Raw genomic sequence first — 27,476 nt, 5'->3', positions numbered from 1 at the left:
GTGATAAGCAGGACTGGCAGAAAGAGGTCAAACTCTAGGCAGCCAACTGGTTATACCTAAAGGCCGCATCATCTTTGCTCATTCAAGTAGGTGGTAGAACTGCTACTCTGCCTGGCAATTGCTTCAAGTTACCATTAAAAGGCCAGGAGAATTAGATGCATCAAACAAACAATGTTAAATGAAAGACTCCCAAGATATTATTAAAAACATTCCTGTATACGCAGGATTTGAAATATTAAAATCGCCAAGAAAATCTGGTTTGCAAAACAGTCGTTTATTGTATCCGTGCCACACATACTAGTGTAAAATAACACTCCTAAAAAAAGGGAAAAAATGAAAAAAGAAGAGGAATGCTACCTTTCCACAACATTTCTTTTAAATAAAATTTCAAGTACTCTTACATTAGTACAAAAAAAAAAATTCTATCTGCCCCAACAGGCCACCACAACACACAGTAGATAAAACACAGTGGTTACAAATGTCTTTTTTGTTATTTATGGGGCAAGGCAAATGGAGAGGAATGTTTCTATGAAAAAATACTGTGTGCGTAGGAAATCGTCACAATTTTATTCCACATGAATACAAATGATTATACTTGAAATTGAGGCCGTGGTGGCTTGAAATTATGTAACAAAATAGAAAAATGGAAAACTAATATCCCCTACACCCTGTTTTGAAGGCAGGCACTACCAAGATTAAGGAGACTCCACAGTGTTGGTAGAGGATAATTACTGTACAAGCCATATAGCTGTAATTATCTTAAGACTAAAATAAAATGCTACTGTCCTCCTAAGGCATAAACAATAATGTCTGCAAACAATATGTACACATCATACATATTTAAAACAAGACTTAATATAAACAATAATGAACAGTATATACATGTCTCAATTTTTTCTTCACTGTCTTGAAATACAATTTAACTACACAAGTGATGCAGCAACATATATATAAATGTACTTGTAACTCTACAGTAAAGTTTAATTTTTAGTGCTTTTACAGCACATCAGTGTAAACAGTTTCACTTGGCTTTGTTTTATATCTTAAAACATTCCTTGTTGTATTTTCAAGATTTAAAGCAATTTTCTAATTCTTCCTTTTCACAGAAAACGAAGATTCTGGATGTTGTATAATCATAAATAATTCATAAAATTAAATACATTCACTAAAAAATAAACTACAAAGTAAAAAAATGAAAAATAGATATTTATTGAAAGGGAAAAAGAACCATTTCCCCAAGTAGAGCTCTGGTGGTTGAATATTCAGTGCGTTTTGATATATTTTAAATTGCTATTGCACTATAACACCCCTTTCTTTGAAATTCTTTGGGTGTGCTTCCCTGTTCTACCTAAATTAGTTTGTTAAAACATACAAACCAATAACCAAGGGGCCATGGTTGCTGTAGGAATGAAGCTTTTAGAACTCATATCACTCTTTTGTGATATTTTTAAGGAAAGAGAACAGTCATTAGTTACGCGCACGTGCCTTGCACTTTCATGTTACTACAGTTCACATTGCTGGTCTTATCAGTCCTCATTTAAAGGAGAAAAATGAGTTCTGGTAACTTCAGCTCAATTTGAAAATCTCTGTCCATTTTTTTTCAAAATATTTCCTCATGTTGTGACCAGCCCTGCCTATGTCAGAATCGTCTTCATTAAAGGTTTCACAGTTGTCAAATACAAGCCTGACATCTAGCGAAAATGCCTCAAGATTAGGGTACCTGAAAGAAGAAAAAGGTAAATGACTTTTGGAACAGTGACAGCCAAAGGAGAAAAATACTTCAACTACATGAAAAAGCACTCAACATCAGTGAATTTATAACCAGTCACAGAATGCTAAATGAATAAATTATACCTTTAACTTTCTCTTTCACTGTTGTTTTTGTTACTGTACTAAAAAAAAAAATTAAGGTAGAATTTCAATTCTATATTGGAAAACAAACTTTTTTTTTCTTTAATTAGCTGCCATTTTCCCTTTAACAGTTTTCTAGTGAAAATACTATGGGTATTTTCCACTTAATTCATCTTTCTCTTGGGTTTAAGCCCTTTCAAAGGAAGTGTTGAGTACAGCTGCATTTACCCAAAAGAGGAACCTTCAGGTGTATTGGCTGAGATTAGGCTGCCTTGATTAATCCCGTAACATTGTCTTTTTTTTTTTTCTTACCCTGAACACACACGGTCCAAATAGCATTCCAGTATTCAGAGCAATTGTTAAAAAGAAATACAGTAGAAGTCTCAAGTCTACCAATAGGCATGTGGAATATATTACGCTCTCAAGCATAAGGAAGGAAAAATCTCGAGATTAAAAAGCCCTTTGTGTCATCCCAGGAAACTAGCTTTGCATGGTGCTGACAGATGCTGAAAAGGGTTCATTGTTTTCTTTATGGGTGACAAAGTCTTCTTTGGTGTTGGAGAGTCATAAGAGTACTGGGATGTAATAAGGAAGGAAGGAGAATGGAAATATAAAAAATGTAGGGGCAGTATCATCATCTTTGTAAGAAGTTGTGCAGTCTAATTCTAGGAATAGAAAATTATCAACTGCCATTACCGGAATGTTACCCCACAACAGTGGTACCAATTCACTCCAACACACTACAGCATTATTTAAAGGGACTCCATTAGCTTAAAGCCCACACAGCTAGAAAAGTTATTTCTGTTGACTGATTTTGTGCATTTAACGCGGCAATTCTGTTCTTTTTCTTGTGAAGTCAGTTCCACAGGTCCTTCCACCTGTCATGTTATTTCAGCTTAGATACGGCAAAGACAGACCTTAGCAGTTACGAATTTTTGAATGGAGAGAGGTGCCAGAGAAGGCACATAAAAATAGTTGACTTTTTTTTTTTTTTTAAATGTATCGTATTTCAAGTCAGCATAGCCTTTTAAAAGTTTTGCTGAATATTTAAACATTTTCTTAAAATGTAAAATAAAATTTTAAATACTTTTACTTACTGTCCACTAGTTAGCTTGTCTCTAATGGTGGAAAAGTCCATAGGTTTTTTAATAACTTTCTTATAACCAGGAACAAGTTTCAAGTTTACAGGAAGTAAGAAAGGCCAGGCATCTTCGTGAGTTTCCAATTCTGAGAGAATCATGCTGAATAAAATAAGGATTTAAATCAACATTTTTGAACTGCTCACATTCACAAAGGTTGTTCACTGTTCCATAAATTCACCACATGCTGCTTTACTTTTACTACATCACTTTATACTGACCAGAAACACTTAAAAAAGGTGCTTTTCTATTAATATCTCATCCTCTGTAAAATGCAACAATGCTTTTCAGACATGGCGGATAATCATCTTCAATACAATTAAGAAAGCTGTCAGTACCACAGCTCTCAGGTTTCTTCTTACTCCTGGAAGGGCATGGAGGAGTAAATTTCATAGCCCACTCTCTACCATTAAGTACTTTCCTCTTGGGCTTCATTGTCAAACACAGCAGTTACTCCAGCAAGCACGAAAAATCCTGTACATCTACAGTCAAACCATCACAGCATGGGTGGAGATGCATGACAGAATAGGGTTTTTGTTCCCCAAAACACAAGTAAGCGTAACAAGGCACTACTGGCTTCAACAACAGATACCATACTTTAGAATTTGTAACTTTATAAATAAGCAGATCATACCTGCATATAGCCAGGTCCTTGGAATCATCTCTTTTAGGTTTCTTAATAGCAGTGAAATTTTCTTGCTTTAGTTGGCTTACAGAAACATTTTCATCCATTTTCCTTTTTTTAGCATCTGTTTTTCCTCTTTTTAAGGAGGTGCTTGTAGTTGCAGAGTCTTCATCTTCTGTATCTCCTGCTAAAGACAACTTCCTGCTTTTCTTTTGCTCATTACTTTTTTTCCCTTTCATTTGAAGTTTTTTTATTTTTAGAGTTTGACCACTTGCCTATAATAGAAAAAAAACAGGAATAAGCAACAGCCAAGAAGTTCTGACAGTGTAAAAGCACCTGACTTTCAGGATGGTAAGGCAATACCTCCTAACAAACCAGGCTGATCCAGTTTTAGGAGAAGTATTTGTCTATTCTTAAAAGACTGATATAACCATAGCTAAAACTCTACATTCATTTTCAAGTAGCCACATTATTTTTAGGATATGCAGAAAGAGCTTTGAAAAAAGTCAGTGGAGTGGAAGGATCAATTAATTTAAAGATTAAAAGCTGTGAAAATAAAAGATACGAAAAACGTAATTAGTTTGACTTTAAGATAACTACAGCAGAACCTAAAAGGAGTATGAAAATAAAAGAATGGTATAAACAAGTTGAAATAAGGATTATTATTCAATCAAATATAAAAATATTTACAGACGACAATGTGAAACTAAGGGTACATTTTTGGCATTGATTGTAATTGGCAAGGCAAAAAATGTGGTCGGTTTGTAATTAATTTGTCATCTGATCTGTAACATGGAAAATGTATGTTGTGTGTAGAATTACTTTTCCTTAATAGAGAACACTAGAATGTAAATAACAGCACTCAATTAATGCCGTTCTGTATCACTTGTGTATATTCTTGGTCCAAGGACAGAAAACCAGTCAAAGATGTCTGTTTATACAGAAATTGAAGAGGAATTCTTAATTTCAGCCATTTGGATAAAAATGAAATGTAAGGCAATGAGATCAAATCAATTGAATATCTAAAGCCTGACTTGGAAATATTCTCTATTAACTCCTAATAGGTGGGAATGGAAAGTGGTTAATGGCTGCCTCATTTTAGACGAGAAAAAAAAAATTGAATTCAATTAGAACAGCACAGTTTGTATCTAATCTTATGCAAAACTGTTTCAACGTTTTGCAAATATATATTCAATACACTTTTAAGTTCGCCTGAAAATTAACTTTAGATATCTTATACCTTTACATCTCCAACTTTCATCCAATTTTGTGACAGAAAAAAAAGAGAAAAAAGTTACTCTGTCATACTAAAAATGATAATTATTTTAAGGAAAGAAAAAAAACATGTGTTCCATCCCATAGTATGATAGGATAATTTCTATCCTTATAACAAGGTAAACTGCAATATGATCCCATGATAACTACAGGAAAAAGCTACAGAATGAGTTTAGCTCTAAGTACTATACAATCAACCATGAGCTGTTTTCATTATTTGGGTTGCACATAATTATTTCAAAAACAATCTGTCTTCCTTATTACTTAGTGAAAGACGCATAAAAAGAAGGCCACATTGACAATACTTGGAGAACACAGAAAGTTGAATACTATAGTGAGATATTATATATAATATACTGTAATATAGTATATATACTATATATACTTTTATATACTATATAGTATATATAGTATAATATAGTATATGTACTATATATGTAATTTCTATATTAAGATTACTACAGTAATATTTTTATTATAAAGTAATATTTTACTATAGTAAAATATTTCTTCAGTTACAGTATTCACAGGTCATGGCAGAAACATAAGAATGAAAAAATTTAGCAAAAACTGCATTTAATTTCAGGACTACGTACAGAAGGGAAAGACTGTGGATATTTAACAATACTACCTACTAATTCAGTCATTAACTATCTTAAAGTTCTTTTTAGACTATTTTTAATGGAGGAGAAGAACACACATGGAACATACACAGCCTCTCTCTCAAATGCACTGTGGTGTATCAAAAAAGTAAAACTATTCTTTGCTGTAAAAAGGCCGATTTACTAGGTGTTTTTTCTGTTGTTGGTCTTTTCAAATACAACCAAAGACACTGGTCTGTCAACTCTTCCCAATTAAGCTCTAAAAGACAAGTGCTGAAAAGTATTACAAAAGAAAAAAGCTGGCATTGAATTGGCAAGAAAATTCTGTATGTACTTGCATCAAAATCTAAAATTTAAGACAAACTATAGTAACTTTTGTTGCCATTGAAATCCTAGTTAAATAAAACTATGTCTCATATTAGTTAGAGCCCAATACAAAACATATAGATAATTATTTTTGTTGAAAAAAGCACCAGTAGACGTACAAACTCTAGCATCTATTAAAAGGACACTATATGTCACTTCACCTTTATGGTTAGCATTACCTTTGCTATGCAGGCAGGACAAAACCAGTCACCATCTGGTATCGTAGTGATCTTGGGTCTGTGGCAGTATGTATGACAGCCTTTATCACAACCATCACAAAGCAGCAGCAGTTCCTCATTATCTCCCTTTCGACATATTTGGCAGTACTACAACACATAGAAAATTGCTTCCATTGAATTTTTAAATTTTGAAACACAGGAATGGTACCTAAATTGCACTTCCCCTTCTAACACACAAATTCACTCTGAAAATTATTTTCCTTTCATTTTACCACAGAGTCGGGTAATAATCACATTTGTGAAGGAATATATACTTAGTGTGCGAGGAACTAATCTATAAGCTAAAGGGAAGCACATTTGAATATTCATTGTAAGTTAGGTGTCCTCCAGTATAAAAAAACTCTGAATACTTTTTATATTCAACTTATGTCAATGGGAAGTAAAGCTGTCTTATACCTATCAAAATTACTTGACCCACACGCACTTTCCCAGTCTCTTCATTTATGCCCATGCTGCATACTTAAGTTACTCAATGCATTGCATTAATTTATATTTTACATTTAAAAAGTATTTTCAATTAATAATTGGTCAGGATCTTATCCAAAGACAACATGAGCAAACTCAGTTATGCAAACCAATTGTGATCTGAACACTCCCTGAAATTCACACTAATATCTAAAAATATCTAATGTGTCATCATTTTCCTTACAAGCATTGAGTGGTTTTGACACTCTTCTATACCTGGACTTCTTTTTCAGAAACTTAAAGATCTCCATTTTTTTCACCAAGTATTTACATTTACTATGCAATTCATTGCCTAGAACATTTCAATCACATTGAGAATAATATTGCACATTTTTTTCTGGTTAATAAATTACTACACCTTGAAACATTCAACTGCCTTTCACCTGCTCTTAAATTGATAAACTTTGTTCTAAAGATACAGCCTTAAAGCTAAAAATACATAAAATTAAAGAGACACCCCTACATGATGATTTTTACGTAAATCATCCTTTAATTGTCCAGATGTAATTCACATCAATGTAGAACTCGCAGAAACTAAAAAAATACAGAACTTGCAGAAATTAAAAAAATAGGGCAAACACTGATAATGAAAGAATCACTTTTGCCAGAACCCACTGTGTAGCACTGGCCATACTTAATTATATCACAAAGCTCATCTTAATTCCAACCTTAAAGATCATCTAATTCCAACCCTCCTAGACACAGACACCTTCATCTGTATCAAGTTGCTCAAAGCCCCATCCAACCTGGCCTTAAACACTTCCAGGGATAGTGTTTATATAGCAAATGAAGCTGAGTTTCAACAATAGTGCAATAACTGGAGAAATATCTTTACACAATACCATTTCAACAGCAATTGATTTTAATTATGAAAATTCTTCCTATCACCTTTCCTGTAGTAATATTACATTTTTGCTTTCAGAAATTTGAGGCTCAACAGTCCATGCAAATTTTGATACATGCATTTTGCATGCCTTCTCTGTATATGCGATTAACATGGATCTACTTGTTAAATGGGCATGCGTACAAGGAAATGGATATCTCAGGCTGTTTGCTCAGACACTTGCCCGATTTGTATGTCTAGTTGTTGAAGTGTACATGCAAAGCGGCCACACATTTGGAGCATCTCAGCTTCCTGAAAAATGAAGTCCCTAACTGGGATATGCGATTCTGAACCACCATAAAGCTTATGCCATGGATGAGATTGGAAATATTTCATTGGATAGGTTATCTTCCATGAGATGAAGCCACAAACGACTCTTTTTTACCTGAATGTTAATTACAAAGAATAATTACTATCTTACATGTAACAAACTATTATAAAAGCTTTTCATCTTAAGAATTTAATGTTATTAGTTTGGAAAGATGGAGAAAATCCATTCTGGTATTCACTTGTGCACAATGTACAGTTTAACTGTATTAAGTTTTACAGACTGTAATAAGAAATACATTAGTCATGGTATCTTAAAATACCTAAGATGGGAAAGCATGATACAGCAAAATTTGTTCAGTTACAGTATTTTTTTTTTTTTAAATGAAAAACACTTACGACTTTCATAATTGATTTTTCCCATGCTATCGATTTCTGTAACTGCTGAATGCACAGAGCTACTTGTGCAGCACTGCGCGCTTCTGACAATGCCCTTCTCCATACCCTTAGACCTGGAGCAATATCCTCTTCAGCTCTGCATTGAAATATAGAGAAATTAGGTTGGTCACATCTGTGTTTGCTGATGTTTAAACGTGGAACAATCATTATCACACCGAAAGCCAAGCAATGACAAAACATACACAGCCAATAAGTATAAGGCTTAAGCAACTAAATCTGATGTAGTGCACAGACTGTGGCTACGTGCCTCAAAGCTTAATCACAACCAGTTAAATGTAAGATAACTTTGCAAGATTATCAACAAACATAACAAAAAATATCTTTACAAAGCACCATGCAGAATAGCATGATCCATACGGATCACAGACATACAAGAAAGTACATAGATAACAGGCAATAGAAAATAGGCTCCAATTAGCAAAGAAGCACAATAATTTTTCAAGTTAATCTCAAAAACCTACCCGTCACCATCACCACTAATGGATGGTGCAGGAGCAGGGACAGTAACTGTGCCCACATTATCCAGTTTGATCTGAATGGTGGTACTTAAGGGGCTCTTCAGATACCTTCGCTCAATGTTCCGCTCCAAGTCAGCAAGCCTGGTTACAGCTATATCTAGAGGGTTGTCACTCTTCCGCTCTAGAGAGCTGGTACTGCCTTCTCCGCCTCCAGCACAATCCCCATCGTGCTTCTTGTGCAATCTAGTAATTGACTTATGTTCATGATATACCAAGTCTTCTCTTTCTGATGCAGGTTCAGGACACAGCCAGCCCTATGTTAACAGAAAGGTTTGTGCATTTATTGGTTGCTATTAACTTTGTGTAAATAGAGGAACTGTTTTACAGATTCAGACTAAATAATTGAAGTTGTTTCCAGTACATCTTGGTTACTTGTAATCCATCTGCAGAGAAACTTTCCAAAATCTTCAGAGAACTAAAATAATTAATCAAAATCATACAAGCATTACCAGACTTCCTGAAGGGACTTTCCTGCAACAGTCTGCATTCTTATCTCCATTCAAAGCATCCTGTTCTACTAGTCGAAACATGACAGTAGGTCTATCTGTTCAGTAGTCTCAGAAGAGGGTATCAATTGGTCACAGAGAACTAGCATCTACTCACAGAACATACCACATCCAAAACACATCTGTACTTCTACCAAACATACTCAGTCTGGTGTCATCAACACTGGAAAAATTCCAAGTTGTAATGACGGCCAGTCAATTCTTAACTCTTTTACACTAACAACCCATTTATTGCATTCTCCATGACTCTACAATACTCAGGCAAGGTATTATGATGCATTTGCAGGCTTTTCTGAAATCAGTAACAGCAACAATAACCCCAAAACAGACAGAACAGTGGCAAAACCCATTATAATTAAAATGATCTAAATGCAATGAAATCTTGGCATTCAGAAAAGGTTATCATAAAAGGGACACTGTCAAAGAACACTCTGCAGGGGTAGCGACTCTGACCCATCTTCTTCAGCTGAAGATTTAACTGCAATGAAATGTATGAAATGCAAATATCCATGACACTGCTGCAGTGGATTTTACTTGCAATTACAGATGAATGAGAAGGCACTTACCAACAATAAAAGGATTGCTACTACCTACTTTAAATGCTTGCCACTTCAGTAACATTATTTTAATGAGACATTTTACTAAAAGTTGGTTTTACCTTAACTTGCAAACTAGCTGATGCAACTCTCCTCTCTAGATCTTCCACCTGCTGAAGAATAGCCAGATCCATCTCCATTGCTTGTTCTTCTACTGACCAGTTTTCCACAACATCTCGAGTTACCTGGTTATCTTCATTTTCATTGATATCAATAATTGCAACTGCATTTGAGAATCATATTTTATTAAATTATTATCATAATTTCCCCTGAGTAAATTCAAACTGATTTACCTGTCAGTCCAATTAAACGTTGAAGAACTGTTATAAAAGTGCATGACTTAAAATACCCAATCTGACAACCAACTTCAGCACGTTGTCAAGCTTGCAATTTAAAGACAAGGGTAAGAGAAGGCTGAGGTATATTGTTACAGAGACCAAAAAAAAAAAAAAAAAAAGCTTGAAATGATTACCAGCACTTAGGCCGCTAGAGGAATTTATATTAAATGGGATTTCTCCAACACTGGAACTTTCCAGAACAAGGCTGTTAAAAAGGCATCTATAATGAGACCTTTACATTTTTTCTGGCTGCCACTCCGCCTCTGTATCTAAACACATCTTGGAGAGTTCTCTGCAAGTCTTCTTATCTGGGACCCCAACAACATATGGAATATAAATACCAGTTACATACCATCCTTATTTTTCATGCAGGCCATAGTGATATAATCCATGTGTTTCTGTATTTGCTTTTGTAAGGCCTTTTCTCTTATTCCCCTGAGATGCAGCACTTTATGCAAGGATTTTAGTTCCTCGGGATCGGTAATCCTCCACCACCCATACTGCATTTCTACATCAAGACAAGTACATATATAAGTATTTATATACTTTACAGGTGTTTTTAATGTGATAATAATCAGATTAGAGAAATCCAGTAGGGAAATTATAAAAAATAAACTGTAACAGCACAGTAGCACTAGAAATTATCGTTGAGACAATTCCATTTAATTAATCATACTTACCTTCTGGTATGGGTTTTGGGTTTGGGTAATCTACCGGCTTGGCTACGTCCACTGCTGTACAGGAAGCAGAAGCTACTTTTTCAGTCTGTAGTGCTGGTGATTCACTTTTACTTGTAGGAACGCTAGACGTCAAGAACGGGTTACCATTTCCTTCTGATAATCCCAACCCTGATCCAATTGCAGGTAAAGGAGATGAAAATGGAACATTTGAAGTAAGAACTCCTGTAGACCATCCACAAAACTGAAGTCCCATTATAGGTAGTCCACTCTTCATCTGCTACACAGAAAATATTTTTAACATAATCACAACCGGTATTTTTCAGTATTATCCAGAAACCTGCTTTATGATCAGGATGCTAATTCTCAAGCAGTAATCAAAACATAAAGGAGGCCTTTACTCAGTACTTTGAGTAGTTTAGGAAAAAAAAATACATTACAGTAATGTAATAATTCTTATTAGGATCCTGTGAACGCTTCAGGAAGAACAGCTTTTGAAGTGGGCAGGGTCAAATTTCTGAAATCTGTTTTTCATTTAATACCATGGACAATCCCTAAAGCCAAAATCAAATTTCTGAAATATACACACAAAATATCAGACATTAGTTTACGTCATCTTATTTTTTTTTTTTTAGTAAAAAAAACTCCTAGTATCAAAAAACATCTGTAACATGGAACTACCTATTAACGTTTAGAAACAAGAAAAAAGAAAAGAAATGAAGACATAGTACCACTTTTGTGAAATAATTCATTTCAACAGAAATTCTGCAAAACAAACAAAGCAAATTCACACTACTTAAAACATAATTGTTTACTTACCTGTAGTGGTGGCAATGCAAAAGGACTTAATCCTGCTGGACTCTGTGCAGATGTTGAGCCCAGAAGAGGTGACGGAATAGGTGAAGGGGACTTTGATGATGGATGTGACTGAGGAGTAAGGGAAGTTGTAGTAGCTGGTGTATCTATATGGGTGACTGATATGTCATCACAGGGTATTCTCGGTAAAAGGCTGAACCACTGTCTGCTCTTCTCAGTAAGAGTCTTTAACAACTGATCACTTTGAATTAATGGAGAATTGTAAAACTTTCCTGTCCCACTTGGAATAGGACTGAAAAGGTTGTTAGAATCAGACTTCTCGTTGCCACTTTGTGATACACTGGGCTGAAGACTGCACAGAGAGTTTTGGGAGGTACTCTGATAGGATAACGTGCATCCATTTGCTGCACTGCCAGTAGGTTTTGGGGAAATAATGTCAGATTCAGGTGGCATTTTTGCTACCTCTAAGAGTTTGCTCAGTTTTGAAAATGATCCTGGCTTTTGTAAAAATAAATTGGTGTTGTCCTTTTCTTTCAGATCTTCCTTTCGCTCACAGTGAGTTGTATTTAAACAGTGTAATTTTTCTTCAGAGGTCTCAAATACCTCTTCTTTGATATGAATGCTTTCTACTTTTTTTAACTTCTCTTTTTCTTTTGCAATTTCTTCTAGACCTAAAATTGTACAAAGAACACATGTGAAATACAACAGACCAAATAATTTAACCATTTTTATCAACTTTGTTATACAAGCAACGATTTATTTTTTACCTCCCTGCATGCTAGATTGCAAATTTCCCCCCCCCCCCCCCCTTCTTTAAAGGAAATCATTTCTCACTTTACCCAAGGAAGCAAATACCAAAGCACATGCAAGTTCTCTTTGGCACCTGCTGTGCAGTTAAGTACCACACAAACATTCACTCATTTTGCTTCCCCCAGTGATACAGGGAGAAGAGAATTAAATTGGAAAGGCAAAAGTTAGAGAAGTTGTGGGATAAGATAAAAACAGTTTAATAAGGAAAGCAAACAAACAAACTGAACAACCAAAGGAAATAATGTGATTGCTCACCACCAGCTGACAGATGCCCAGCCAGTCCTCAAACAATGGCAGTCCCCACACCAACTCCCCCCCGTCCCCGTCCCCGTCCCCCCCCCCCCTTTTATTGCTTAGAATTATATCATATGATAAGGAATATGCCTTTGGCCTGTTAGGGTTTGGGGTCAGCTGTTCTGGCTGCGTCCCCTCACAGCTTCTTGTGCACCACCTAACTCACTGGCAGGGAGCTTGAGAAACAGAATAGGCCTTAACTGTGTCATCAGTGCTTAGCAAGAACTAAAACATTACTTTCATTACAAATCCAAAACATATCACCATCTGAGCTACTATGAAGAAAATTAACTCTGTCCAAACCAAACCAGAACACAGATACATATCGAATCTTTAAACACAGAATATTCTGTTTATTTGTACCAAAAAAAAATCTACTGAAAATGATAGAAAGAAATTAATATCCATATATTCCGTGGTTGTCGTAGCTTTCATATGCAGAGTTCACTGCCACAGAGAAATAACTACAATCGTGGAATCATTCAGTTGGAGGAGACCTCTAAGACTCTACATAGCCCAACTTTTAACCTCGTACTGACAAGTCCACCACTAAACCATGCTAGGTTCTACATTTCTTGAAGTTCTACATTTCTTGAAGACCTCCTGTGATGCCGATGACAACCAGGGCAGTCTATTCCAATACTTCACAACCCTTTCAGTAAAGAAAATTCTCCTAATATCCAACCCAAACCTCCCCTGGCACAACTTGAGTCCATTTCTCCTCATCTTATTACTTAGTGCCTGGGAGAAAACAATTCAGAAAGAAAAAGAGAAAAAAAAAGTATGTATATATGAACACTTTATTGACTAATGATTAATCCGCATTTTGAAATAAATATTAACTGTCTCACAACCAGGAAGGTAGCATCAGAAAGCGCCAAATGAGTCCAAGAGGTTTACTGACAGTTACCTCTTTAGCCCCTGGTTGTAGGTAAAGCCTAAAGACTTCACTACACAGAAATATTGCCTACAGAGACTGGTAGCATGTCTTGGCAAGGTATGCCCTGACATGACATTATTCTTTAATGCTTCTTACCTTCACCACTTTCCATGCCTTCTACAAAAATACCACCACACTGGGGCAGAATCCAATACCGGCGCCTGTAACGATCTTGACCAAACATCATTGAACGCAAACAGTGTGAAGCTTCAAATAATTTCTTTCTATACTGGCTTTGTTGCTGTTTTAAAAAAAGGAAATCACCATAATTGAATAGATAAAAAAACAACACACAACACAAAGCATCAACAACTTGTACAACAAAACATCTTCTGTCAGACTGAACAGAAATTCGGGAGTCACGTAAGTAGGCTCTTTTAGAGAAGATCTTTTTGCACGCTATGCGATATTCTACTCGCAATTGCTGCCTTCATTATTTTACTTAGAGAGATGCCTTTAAAAAAGGCTATCGTATTCTGATTCACCTTACGTTTATCAGCTTTCCTCTAAAAACACATTTTTTTAACGCTAGGGCCTGACTTTTAAACACAAACTCATACAACAAAAGGATCAATGTCAACATTGCTCAAGAACAACTGAAATCCGATCAATTAAGCAACAGTAAATACAGAGCGCACTTGAACATAGTCAACCAGGCTGTGCTACTGCAGCCACTGATGGGAAACTAATGAGATATTTTAACTGGTTCATTAAAGAATATTCAAACAGTTCTACGAGGGAAGACAAGAAGAATTTTAGTTCATTCATTCACTTTTTTCTCCGCTAAATTAACACTGTTGGAAGTCAGGTGTAATTCTGGACTGCTAATTTTTTGCAATTTGGCACGAGAGAAGCCAGCAGACAAAGCTTAAAACATCATGTTTTCTGATAGAAAGAATAAACTTGTTAATAAAAAACATGGTCCATGAGTAGCCCAATCTATAACACTTTTTCTTCAAAATTTATGTTTCTCTTTCTATTCCATTATTTCTCCTATATATATTTTATTTCTTTAAAAACCTGAAGCAAAGATAGATCTCTTTATTGGTCTGGAACATAGCTGTAGCAATTAACTAACTATAGGAAGAAATGAGACCTGCAGTCATTTGCATAACGAAAAATACCATTGCTTCTTGTACACAAAGCTTTATGATCACTGTCTAAAATCGGAAGTTAGGTATGGCTAACAAAGATTTAAGATGTGCACAGATATCAACGACAGATTTCTAAGCTTCTCTTGAGTCAAATCCACTAGTGCAACAGACAATCATTCTCTGGATTAAAGTCACGATTCAGATGTCATAAACAGCATCATCATGCACATTTTTAATAAATGAAAGCTGATCCTCAGTTCAATTTATATTAAGGCAGAGGGTGACGAAGGTGACGGCTTATAGTCCTACTCTTGACACTGAGCAATTAAATCTGAAATACAACTAAGATAGATGATCTCTCACCTTTGTCAGTTTTTCAATCTGCTTCTCTAGTTCTTCAACACTTGCTGTCTGGTCTCCATCATCCTATAATCACCAAATATACTGTCACATTAAATCTATTTCGTGATAAAATCATACTAACTCCATCCTACTAACGTTATAGTAGAAATGATGAAACAGAAAACGAGACATCAAATGTGACGGGCAAATCCTAAGGGTAAAAATGTTCAAATATTTTACATGTTGAATATAAATATAAATTGACAAGGAACAACATAACTGGAAAAAGACCTGTCTTTTTGAGTAGCATCAACTACTGCATATGCAGGAGAAAGCTGGTGGCCAAACGTTTGTTGAAAACTTTCTTTTACTGGAAGAGATAATTCAATTTTGTGCATAAACACTTAAAACTATAGAACTTAATCTAATTTCCTATGAAGTTTTTTGGATATTCAAGTTCACTTCAGAGTTTTTCACACATGAAATAATGTAACCTGTCAAAATTTTATCTATCAGTCTTTGGTCAGAGCAAACCTGCATCTTATTTAAATGTCTACATGAAATTGCAGTCACTTAAACGGCAAATCTGCTGTAACATTTCCAGTATTAATCGTCTTAATTTTTGAAGAGGAACGCACCTGTGATTAAGCCAATTAGCCTATAAGCCTATTTCCCCTTCTTTCTTGTCACAGTTTAATATATTTGCCATTTACATAACAAGAATTTTAATTTAGTTCCAGAAAGACTTTGGGGATAACAGTGAGTTAAAAAAAAATCCTAGGAGCTCCAAATTACTTGCAACATAGGACACTGGTCTTCTATTTCATGGCTCTGTAAAAGAGTACCAGAGTGAAGCCATCTGAAATACCACATATAACACAAATGCAATGGAAATCTTTTTTTAAGAGGTATTTTAGAACTTCTGTTTGTGAGACGTGCAGTGCACCAAACTGTAAGACTGCATTTAAAAGAAACAGATTAGGAGAAGAATGTGAGATTAGATATGTAAATATTATCTATTTTAAATTCTAAAATATTAGTTTGTAAGAACATTGTGCTATACCTCTCAGGTGTTCTCTTTGATTCATACAAATTAGTTATACTTGTAATAAATTCTCAGTAGTGGCAAAAAGGACAGTTCCTACACTAGAAACTATCTGGATTTCTAACGAAGAGTGTTTCCAAAGATTTGAGTTCCCACATTAGCATCACGTGCATGCACTCTTTGAACAGACATATTCACAGCACTCTTAAAACTTCAATGTGAACTTTAAAAACCGTACACAAATATATCAGAAATATATCATTTTTTGGCAAAGTGCAACACCCAGTGCTACAAGTTAGTATTTGGTATTGCTTGTCTCCTTTATCAGTTTTCATGCAATACTACAGTGAAATTTGTGGACTTGTGGCACTTCTACAAAAAATTCACTTGGTCTGCAGTAGATAGAATTCAGCTCAACAAACTAAAAATATTTCAGTGATCTTTCCTGCATCTGACATTGGCTAGTAAAAATTTTATCATCAAATAAGTTGAGAAATTAAATGCACTTTCTCCAATACTCATTAACTTTGAAAAGTTAGGAAGAAGCACGCAGTAAAGTCACAGGCAAGTTTTATAACAGATAATGTTAAATTTAAGGTTACAATTCTTTACTATTTTGTTAATTAAAAAAGACCTTTATTTTCCACTAATGGAAACTTCAGTTATGCACGTTTGCTAAAAAATCTGTGGCTCTCAGGATCTTGTACAGTCTTGCAGAATTTCAGGAAAATTAAAATGAAGTCAAAACAAGCAAGAAGCTATCAATATATATGTACACACTCTGGAAAATAAACTTATTCAAAAAATTTAAAAACAATGGATGTAAACTATTTTTCCTTCATTCTTATTTTAAGATTTTTGGGAAATAGTACCGTGTTGCAGAGAAACAGAAAGGAAACAAGTTTTAATTTACCAGTTAATTCTGTTAGAGTATATTTAAAATCCCCACCTCATCCTCACAAACTTCTGCCTTCTTTCCTTTCTTATCTTCTTTGTCCTCTTCATCCTCCTCATCCTCATCTGCCTGATCATCACTATCATCATCGTCATCATCATCATAGTCACTGTCCCCACCCTTTCGTCTGCGTTTGCGGCCTGGTGTTGGTGTTTCCAAAGACTGCTGTTCCTCTCCTATGTCACCACCTCCTGTAGTATCTCTTTTGCCAGTTTTTTTGGCATGAATGATTCTAAGCCTTTGAAAACATGACAAGGAGTGAAATTATGAAGCTTGTTTGTAGCATAAACATACCTTTCTTCCTTTGTGACTGAAAGTGAACCATACATTTTATATTTAAATTAGTTCTTCTGTTCTACAATGATACTATATTACCTGTTTATCGTCATTAACCAACAGGAAAAACAATCAAACTGCAGAAAGCCCTTAAACTTATTCAGTCCTGACCAGAATTTGTTTCTCCCAGGACTACTGTATTGCATAACCATTTAAAGGAAATGCAACACAAGTGTGGTTTTGAGAAGTGAGGAACAACAACTAGAAGAAATATTTCAATTTCTTTATCTCCTGTTTTATGCATTTAAGAGTATGATTATATAAAATACCTTCCCCATCCACCACCCACCACACCTGCCAAAGAAAAATTCCTAAGTTGGAAGTATGAAATTACTTACATTTGCATAGCAGCAGCATGGTTAGAGTATTTTTTTTTTAATTATTATTTCAGATTTTTATGTTTTTGTTGGTGGTGTGTTTGTTATTGTTTTGTTTTTTAATTTATATATTATTTTACTTCAGTACAGTCCTTTGATTCTTCTGTTTTTGGATACAGTTTCTCTTCTGAGAAACAGTAGCTACCTAAACTACTAGATTACTCCATCAAACCCTCATTTTTCCTTTTATGAAAGAAAAAGGAAACTTACATACCAGTAATTATGGTTGTTGTAGACCTTCTTCTTCTATAAAAACCCTATAAGACAAGATTCCACACAGCAAAAATTATAGTTCCACCTATCAGGAAGCTAGCAGGCAAACATGCTGAACCGCAGGAGGTATAAATAGCCAGGCCTAACCAGTCACTTATAATGCAGACCAAAAATGCAACTGTCTTAGAAGAGATTCATAAACGTGTAGAAAAGACAAAGATTTTATAAGAGATGGTTGGAAGAAGGTAGGATGGGAAAAGTAGAACGGTAACGACAAACACAATTACCAGTACGTAATTTTCCCTTGTCGCACTTCTCTCTCTTCCCATCCTACAACACAATATTCCATACAGCAAGTGGCTACAAATACAATGAGTGTTGTAGAAGTACTGGCTTCTTAGTTGATGTACACTGACAAATATATCAGCTTTCTAAAACGCTGATAAAACCATGCCAGCACTCAACAGCACAGATTTTAATGAAGCTGTCTCTGCTCAACTGATAGAAGCGGTTTTTAAAAAGACTGTTGGCAAGAAATCATCAAGGGGACTGCTATTTGCCTTAGAAATGTTTTGGATTTGTTTTTAATGTAGTGGCTTATCCACTGAAGAATTTATAAAGTTTTATGATTTTATTTTGCAATTAGTAATGGATTTTTAGCAACTTAGAATATTTTGGACAAAAGAAAATTGAAGCCTTCCAGTGACTTCGGAAGCAAGTACTATTTTTTCAGCTGTGGTGCAAAAAGCTTTAGTCTTACCAAATATCAACATTACTCGGTCTTCCACTGAATTACTTTATTTTAGAAAAAGATTTCCTAGGGTAACTTCAGACCATCAAATCATCTTCAACTGGACTGGAAATTCCTGCCTATGCACAGAAATAAGTTATCAAACAAAGCCACGTTGAATGCTGCGTGACTGAACAACTTTAGAGACAAATTAGAAGAAGATAATCTGGGAAACAACTCAGTAAAAAAGCTGGCAGATGAGTTCAATGATCAACAAACACCCTCATTTATATACATAAAAGAAATGAGAACAAGTGAAGAAGGCTACTTTCACTGACAGCAAAAATAGAGATAAAATACTGGAAAGCACCAAAGGAAGCCTGCATGACACTACAAATAAAGATAGATATGAATCAAAGATATCCTCCTTTTATAGCAGTACAAGCTCCCAAGGCAGCTGTCTGCATCCAAAGTAGCACACAGGAAAAAATCAATGAGAACGTAACTTCAAATAATGTTCAGAGTTGTCAAGAGGTGGCACAATTTTCCTCCTACTACCTACGGATATGGCTGAGAGAGGAAAACCTTCACTCAGAGAACTCTTTCATCTTCAACTCTCATGTACAGACTAATAGGACTTCTGTAACCAATGAAGGAATTACTAAGTCCATTGGCCTATAGAGAAGAACTGGCGACCCACCAAATACTCAGATATGTGACTTAAGCCGACGCTTTCCTAATCTGTAATGTTTACTAGATCATGGAAATAAAATTCCCCTTTTGAAAGCCTCCCCCATAATTTTTGTACGTGACATAATTATATTAACAAATAGCAAGGAAAAAAAAAAGTATCACATTCTCTTAACACTGTTCATTTGGGGTCTCAAAAACGGAAAGTTTTCCAAATCAGAACTACCTCCTACCCAAATTCCAGGTGTAATTCCTACCCCTGTCTAACACTGCTTTTGGTTTACCCTTATTACTTACAACTGAGATGGCATCATTGGAAAGAACTTAACAACGAGAATGCCATAACACTGGCATGTTAAAAACAGCATCGTTGTCGCAAAAAAACTTGTTCTGCAGTATTTCAAAGTTTTGTGAAGAAATCGGTATTATCTAATCCTTCAAGAAGCCACATTTCATTTTTATTGCCTCTTACATCAATCAAGCTACAAAAGAGATGTCAAGAAGACATGTAATGGAAAAGAAGACACTGAAGTTATGATTATCTAGTAGTAAAAACACCTGGTTCATCTCAGGAATACGGTCTTCTGACAGTAGCTGTGATACAAAATACAGATGACAAAAAAAGATGAATTGAACTGATGAGACATACCTTCACAAATATATTAGCATCAAGATTCACACCTAAATGTGAAGAGAAGGCAATAGATGTGACCTCTCACTGACCATCAGCCCTGCAGAAAGTATAGTCTAGGCAGCTCAGAATTCAGTTTCTGACCATAAATAACCTAATACTCAAGGAAATCTGTTCAATAGCCATAAGAAAAAACAACAACAGTCTCTCTACCAGCTTTTTCCCTTTTGAAGCCTGGGATTCTAATGGGCTTTTTTTGTTTTGTCTCACATCTTACCAACATAGCTTTTCAAATCTCCTCCCCACCCCCAATACCCAGCATATCCAGTTGATAAACTAATCTGAACAACAGTAGGAGCATAAGTAAAAACATCCTTCTGACACAAGCAGAATGTCTTCTTGTCCCACTTGGATATACTTCAAGACAATCTGGACATCATGCTATGATGATTTACACAACACATATGCTCAAATCCAGTACCAGGCTGAGCTGAAATAAACTCCTTCCTCAGAATCCTTTATTCTATCACTACACACTTTCCACATATGAAGAGCTTTTGCTTTGACATTTGTGTGCATGTAAAAAGTGTACACGTATCTGTCAATCACATGGCAAGTATTCGAGAGACCAGATATTCCTAAAACTGTTTGGGACTAGGATATTTAAAAACTAGCCTGAGCTCTAGAATGGATGGGGAAAATAACATACGTAAGAATTAGGCTTAGAAGCTGAAGAAAGACCAAACAGAAGGCTTTAAACGAACAGGTTTCTTTTCAGAGAAGCCCCACAACAGTTGTAAGATTCTATGAAAATCACCAACTGACAGAAGAAGACAGCATTGTTTTTAACTGAACAGTGAAATTTCTTCTTAAAAGCTTCTGAGAGTTCATCAGAAAAAAAAGTGAAAAATTCAAAGATTTTGAACCAAAGATGAGAGAGATGAGTCAAGTCCAGTGACTTCAAAGAAGCACAGGAAGAAAGTCTCAGAGTACTCCCATGATACTTACACTTTAAAGTAGGAAAAGCACTGGTGAAACTTCACATCCACACAGGAGAAGAAAACACAAGAAAAAGAGAAATGATTGTAGAAAGGAAGAGAGGCTTAGGGCTTCAGGGTATTATGCCCACTATTTGAAGGGGAAGGAAAGAAAGATCATGAGAGAAAAGTGAAGATCCTACATCTACAAGTACTTACAGTTTGATGGAGGGAGAGAAAGACTAAAGGAGTCCCTTAGGCGACAAGAACAGGCAAGGGTCCCATTCCACTAACAAATAATTGTCTACATTAGAACTTCAGCGACACTTTTTAAACTATATCTCCTAGAAGAAATACAGATGAAGACAGAAAAAGGTATTTGGACTGTCCTAAGGGATAAAATGTATTAACCCTATGCAGACTGGTAGGTACAGTATTAGTAGAGACTTATTTTTACTGGTCTTATTTTTTCCTCTACCTCCCTCTTGTCCTTCTTCTTTACTTCTTCCTTCTTCCTTCGCAGATACATTAAAGGGAAAAAAGGGAGAAACAAGATTAAAAACACGAGTACCTAAAGCAAAGACTAAGACAGGATTCACCATTCCTGGTAAGAGGTAAAGATGACCAAGAAAAAAGAAAGAGGCTGGCTATGCATTTTTACCCCCTGTGATTCATGAAATTTATGCCTTCTAGCTTCCTGGTAGTTGGAGCCATTATGCTTGCTGTATGGAATTTTGTCTTGTAGGATGGGAAAACAGTGGGTATGATGCTGAACAGTCTTAAAATGTTCCAATTTTACCTTAAATGAAAATATTAAAATATCCCAATGTTGGCATGCTACAGACGATATCTAACTATAGGGAATGATGCAATATACACAAAATGGAAACATTAATATTATGTAATATAAATAGGCAAAATTTAATGGGTGACTGTTGTATGAAAACCATGTTATCTTAAAATGCCTTTCAGAATGAACATTACTAAGTATGGTAGGTCCAAAATAAACTTTGATAATGTCAATCACAATTTTTTTTTTTTAATTTGTCAATCACTTTTTTTAAAAAAAAAAAAAAAAGCAACACAAAATGGACTTGACTTAGTTCCAGTTATGAGGGACACTAACACTGTGAATCTCATGCTTCTTTAGTGTATGGTACAAGACTGGTGCTGGGCCACTCTAAATTCACATCCATCTTAATTAGGCGCTTCAGTCCCTAATTTCTTGGAAAATCTGTAATTGCATTAGATAATTTTGTACTAAGAACCAATTGCCTATACAGTAGGATATCTGAATGAATGCAAAAAAGCAATGCATGGTAACATTTAAGGAAATGAAACTTACTTCCGAAGTTTGCCTTCAACCATCCATTTATCTCTCCTTAAGTTCGACATATAATCAATGTTTTTGTCAATTTCACTGTCAAAGACAAAATAATCCAAAGTAGTCAAGGAAACACCATAAACTCTGAGCTTACATATCTTTTTCCAACAGGCATTTATGCAGATTCATTGTCTCAAAGAGCTACCTTGAAGAAATGCTTAAAGTACAAAATAATTTTAAATCTAGGAAGTTTCAATATTTGGAATTTCCATGCAGTGTACTACTATACATGAATCATGAAGTCTTTATTTAGATGTAAGCTTTCAGAAGTATGTCATTCAAAATATTTGACATTTCTTTTCATAGTTCCCATTCAATGTGAAGCCTCCAGCTATATGTACCACAAAGGATCTAGCCTTACACAGAATACAAAATTATCACAAATACATCTGTAGTATTCTCTCTAGGATCCATGTGATCTACAAGCTAACATCTATTTTCCAATACAGACACTGAAGAACAAAAGTAGTGGTTCAGTTCAGTCAACTATCTGGAAACCCACACCTGAGGAATTCCAGCATCAACAATTTAGCAGCTTATACTTGTTCCAATTATGAAAATAAAGCTGAACTTGTTTTTGAATGATTTTTATAAATCTGGTTTTACATTTCATCATCTGTAATATACATAAGTGAAACAATTCCTTGCTGTGATGAATTCAGTTAATACATATGAACTCTCTTGAAAAGTGCTTACACAGCACTTGCTCTAGACAATTCTCTTGCAACGTCACAGCTTTTTTTAAAACATGAAGCATCTCTTTCGTTGAGCAACCCTGGTTAACTATTGCAACACATTGTACCAAGATAGACAGAATTGGCAAGACACAAAAATGTACTCAATTTGGTCATAGACTATCACAGTAAGGAAGCATATGGAGGTGAAGGTATCCCAAAGACTGGCATTTCCTAACTTTTTATTGCATGTTTCTGGATTTTTGAATGTTGTATATCACAGCTTTTTTTTTTAATTATAAAATGCTATTCATTACCAACAACTGAAGTATACACTTTCTTGAATTACTACACCATGATAAATTAAGCCTGCTACTTCAGCTTAAAATTGACTTCAAGTATTGATGTTTTAAAGTACTGAAATATTAAAAAAAAAAATTCAAAGGGAAAAGAGTACTACAGAAGATTTACAAAACACTTCTACACTGTTCCCCACAATACCTAGTAAATTTCTTTGTATTCAACCACATTTTTTACTCCCAGAATAGTGAATTTTACTTCAAGTCTTGAAAAAACAAAGCCAAAAAACTTGGCAGAAAATGGCTAATCTTCTGTAATATCGGAAGTACATAAAAACAAGCAGCAGTAACAATAGATTTCAGCTTTCATTTCAAGAACATCAAGAAATCTCCTGTAACAAAGTGGTGTATACTGCATTTTTAAACTATAACAATTTACTAATTTTATTTTTATACATCTGTTTGAAAAACATCTTACCTGACCACACTTTTACTGCAAGCTAACTCATTGACAAGGAAAGCAAGAACTGCTGCTTTCTGAGCTGGAGTATGTGCCTGAAAAGCTTTTGTCTTCAAGCTCTCCGTAAGCTCAGTTTGCCCACAATGAGCCTCCATAAATATCTGCAGAATCTCAGATACGTTATCTCGATTTATGCCAACATTCAGTAAGTGCTCCCCAAGAATAGTCTTAGCCTAAAAATGAAGATATTTCAATTAATCACATTTGAAAATATTATTCTCAATGCAGACCATATTATTGTTTATAAAACAGTGATGTGGTTTTGCTTGCTTTTTACCACAAGAACTTCAATTGGGATTTTTTTTTAACTACTTAAATGTAAATCATGAATTAGTAACGAATTAGAATGTCTTCACCCTGTAAGTTTTTAAGAATAGAGATAATGCTAATATTAATGGCACAAGATAAATAAAAAAATGCACGTTCCAACTGGACTCTTTTGTACACTATGCAGAATGCATTCATAAGTATAGTTTGTTTTTTTTTTTTTACTATGGATTTTTTTTTTTTTAATTTTTAGATTTTTTTTTTTTTTTTTTACCTTGTATCCTGTAACAAGTCCTGGATCACAAACAGCTGCAGAGACAAGCTTTACAAGCAAGTCTTGTACTTCTCCCATGCTGTCCCCTATGTTTAGCAAACCCTCTTGAAGAATACTCAGAGAAGGGACTTCCGTATTCACATCAAAGCCAAGAACTTTACCAAAGTTACGCAAGAACTGCACTACCATGAGACAATCTGAAAATGTGCTTCCAGCAAGAACAAGGCCTGGAATGCGAGGCAGCTCTGGCAAAGGCTGAAAAGTTAGGAAAAATAATTAAAGATTCAGTAGTATATTTCAGAAGATAACTTTTTGATACTAGCTAGGGAAATTGGCTGATACGATCACATGACTTACAGTATATTAACAATAGAAGGTGAAGGCAATAGAAGAGCTGCTCCCCAACCCATCCATAAATCATTACTGTTTATAAACTCCTCATTAACATTTAACTTTTTCACTTAGTATTAATTAGTCTGTGGCCTCCTGTAATTACTTTTTGGCCAGGAGAGGTTCTCAGGCTGTATTCTGAGCCAAAGTACCATAAAAGGTGGCATAAAAATATTTCAGGGACACAGAAAGGGAAAATTCTCCAAAATTCTCTGGAAAAGATAGGCCTTGATCTTGAGATAAGTACAGTCCTGAAGGACAAGAACTGAGAACACAGAAGCTTGGAAGAGTAAATTTTTAATTTTTTTAATTTTTTTTTTTTTTTAATAATGGCTTAGAAGAGTTGCACATATGAGCAAAGCTCTATTTAGTGCCTACGTACTAAGAGAAAGTGAATGCTCCTGCTGTAAAAGCAACTGAGACTATGGCATTTTTATTAAAGCATTCATGCAAATTGTTTTTGGGAAGCAATCCACTTTTAAACAAAATGGTTTTAACTAAATATATCAATACCCACTTCACTGTTTCTCATATACTGTATTTATAGATTTTAAATACAGTTATCTCGTTACCTAGACCAAAACTTGAACGCTTGATGAGTGACTGCAAGAAAAATAGTTATTTTCACAACAGCAGAAGACAGAGACATGAGGCAAGAAAATACATTTTATGTTATTACAGTCACCTTCTGATCAGCTAAGCACATATCTTCGTTAGGCTTCTTTAGCTCCTTTGCCATTTCCAATTCCAATCTTCGTTGTTCTAGTTTACGTTCTTTATTTAATCTTTTTTCATCACGTTTTTCTTGCTTTAACCGCTCTTTTTCCTTCAATAGATTTAAAAGGGCAGAAAATAAAACCCGTGTACTATACTTAGAGCGTAACAGTCTAAGAATTTGAAAAGTACTACTTATGTAATCGTAGTAATTACTACAGAAATTAAGGAACCTGCATTCAAGTAAAAGGAAGGTAGAAACTACACAAACAGAACAAGATCATGGAATAGCAAATCTAAGATCCACCTAGATTTCTTTTAGATTCCAATTTAGAATCTGCATACACTACTCTATTACATGGACATGTAAGAGTCAATATTTCTAATTTCACCAGTATTGTAGAGGTACAACACACTGAAATATTTTCAGCCACAACAATGTGTGTGGCATACGGAATCAACAATTTTTTCACAACAGTTGTTTTAATTTAAATTCCACCCAGCTGTGTAAAAATTAGATCTACTCCTATGTAGTGCTCCTATGGAAAATGATCTTCATAATATTCAGCTCTTAGTAGCTTTACTTGCATGGTTATCAATATAATATGAAACATTATCTGGGCTATTACATTTTACACATTAGCTTCTCAAGGATCAATTTCTCTATAGGACATTAAACTAAAAGACAGGTCAAGTAAAACTGCAGTTGCACAGGATATTTTCTCCCTTAAGCGACAAAATAAAAATCCAACCGAATATATGCATCTTTGTAATCATTTGGATGCTATGAATTATATGTTGCTTTCAAACAGCTGATTGGACAGCTCCTAGAACCTCTCCTGTTACAGTTAAGTGCACAGAACTCCTGATAAAACCAACTGGTGATAAATGCATGTTTAAAAACCATTTGTTGTTCATTGATCCTCAGTTAATTACAGGGAAAATGCTCATATACTCATGGTAGCTTGCTACCCTGTTTGCATAAATGAAGTGATTTTACCATTCTTTGATATTGCTACCCTGAAGTACACAGAACTCCAGAATAAGTAAAACCCTCATACTGTTAAGAGATGCATTCAAACCTCAAATATATGATGCGTTATCTCCATACCACCGAAGTCTCGGTCCTAAATTCTTAGGAAAACCTTCTATTACATACATTTAAAGTGAAATGTTTCATGCGAGTAAAAAGTAAAAATTGGTTTTCCGTGAATGAGCAAAAGCTAAACTGATTGTTTATCTATACAGCATAAATAGAATCTGAATGAGAATTTTATTTTGCTCCATTTCACAGAAAGTCATTAACTCTGCTATTAGAACTAAAATAGTTTTTATTACTCATATCAATTAGAGGAGGCAGGTGGCAAAAAACAACCTAGAACAAAAAGCAAAAATTTCTATCTTAGCATTAGATGAACGCATTTTGATGGGTTTTGGATTAGGTTGTGCAGGTTCACACTACCAGCATCTCATAAATGGTCCTGGTCTTCTACAGATGACTGCAGAATGAACAAATGAAAACTTCAAAGTTTCACTGGTTCATTACTCACTTCTGCTTTTTTACGTGCTTCCATGGCTTTCATAAGCATCATATGTTGTCTTCTCCTTTCTCGTTCCTATTGAAACAGATAGGATTAGAACAAAACTATTCCACATGTTAGTATCAATAGAAAAGCTGAGTACAAGTTTAGCATTAATAGACAAGTCACAGTAAATACTAAATATAGAACAAGAATGGCCAAGTCTGTGCATGTTTTAGTTCAGGTTTAGAAAGCAAATACAAGAACAATCAAAAGCAAAAAAGGTAAAGCAATGAATATGGAGACAGTGTAAAAAAAAGAAGCATACAGATTTACTTATGGTCAGTTGTGATGCTCCTTCATAAGCTGGCAGAACAA

At 34.9% G+C, this 27,476-nt stretch overlaps 1 protein-coding gene across 30 annotated transcripts in view; it reads right to left on the bottom strand.

Moving 5' to 3' along the window:
* Nucleotides 1–253: 253 nt before the first annotated feature.
* BAZ2B (bromodomain adjacent to zinc finger domain 2B) overlaps nucleotides 254–27,476 on the bottom strand; it is a 132,333-nt gene continuing 105,110 nt past the window's right edge. For 24 of the 30 annotated variants that reach the window (XM_072040988.1, XM_027458192.3, XM_038181748.2 and 21 more), the window contains 18 exons: nucleotides 27,129–27,194; nucleotides 25,550–25,690; nucleotides 24,475–24,729; nucleotides 23,892–24,106; nucleotides 22,402–22,476; nucleotides 17,097–17,340; nucleotides 15,124–15,186; nucleotides 13,763–13,907; nucleotides 11,626–12,293; nucleotides 10,810–11,086; nucleotides 10,482–10,637; nucleotides 9,854–10,014; nucleotides 8,633–8,943; nucleotides 8,112–8,247; nucleotides 6,038–6,184; nucleotides 3,625–3,890; nucleotides 2,949–3,092; nucleotides 254–1,720 (listed from right to left, as the gene is read on the bottom strand). In XM_072040988.1, the coding sequence (XP_071897089.1) occupies nucleotides 1,567–1,720; nucleotides 2,949–3,092; nucleotides 3,625–3,890; nucleotides 6,038–6,184; nucleotides 8,112–8,247; nucleotides 8,633–8,943; nucleotides 9,854–10,014; nucleotides 10,482–10,637; nucleotides 10,810–11,086; nucleotides 11,626–12,293; nucleotides 13,763–13,907; nucleotides 15,124–15,186; nucleotides 17,097–17,340; nucleotides 22,402–22,476; nucleotides 23,892–24,106; nucleotides 24,475–24,729; nucleotides 25,550–25,690; nucleotides 27,129–27,194 (3,624 nt within the window). In that variant the 3' untranslated portion in view covers nucleotides 254–1,566. The remainder of the gene's footprint in view (nucleotides 1,721–2,948; nucleotides 3,093–3,624; nucleotides 3,891–6,037; nucleotides 6,185–8,111; nucleotides 8,248–8,632; nucleotides 8,944–9,853; nucleotides 10,015–10,481; nucleotides 10,638–10,809; nucleotides 11,087–11,625; nucleotides 12,294–13,762; nucleotides 13,908–15,123; nucleotides 15,187–17,096; nucleotides 17,341–22,401; nucleotides 22,477–23,891; nucleotides 24,107–24,474; nucleotides 24,730–25,549; nucleotides 25,691–27,128; nucleotides 27,195–27,476) is intronic. The other 6 variants (XM_021277568.4, XM_021277570.4, XM_021277571.4 and 3 more) reach the window with 3 other exon arrangements.

Source organism: Anas platyrhynchos, chromosome 7 (genome assembly GCF_047663525.1).
Source record: "Anas platyrhynchos isolate ZD024472 breed Pekin duck chromosome 7, IASCAAS_PekinDuck_T2T, whole genome shotgun sequence".
NCBI lineage: Eukaryota > Metazoa > Chordata > Aves > Anseriformes > Anatidae > Anas > Anas platyrhynchos.
This window is presented reverse-complemented; position numbering and strand designations above follow the sequence as displayed.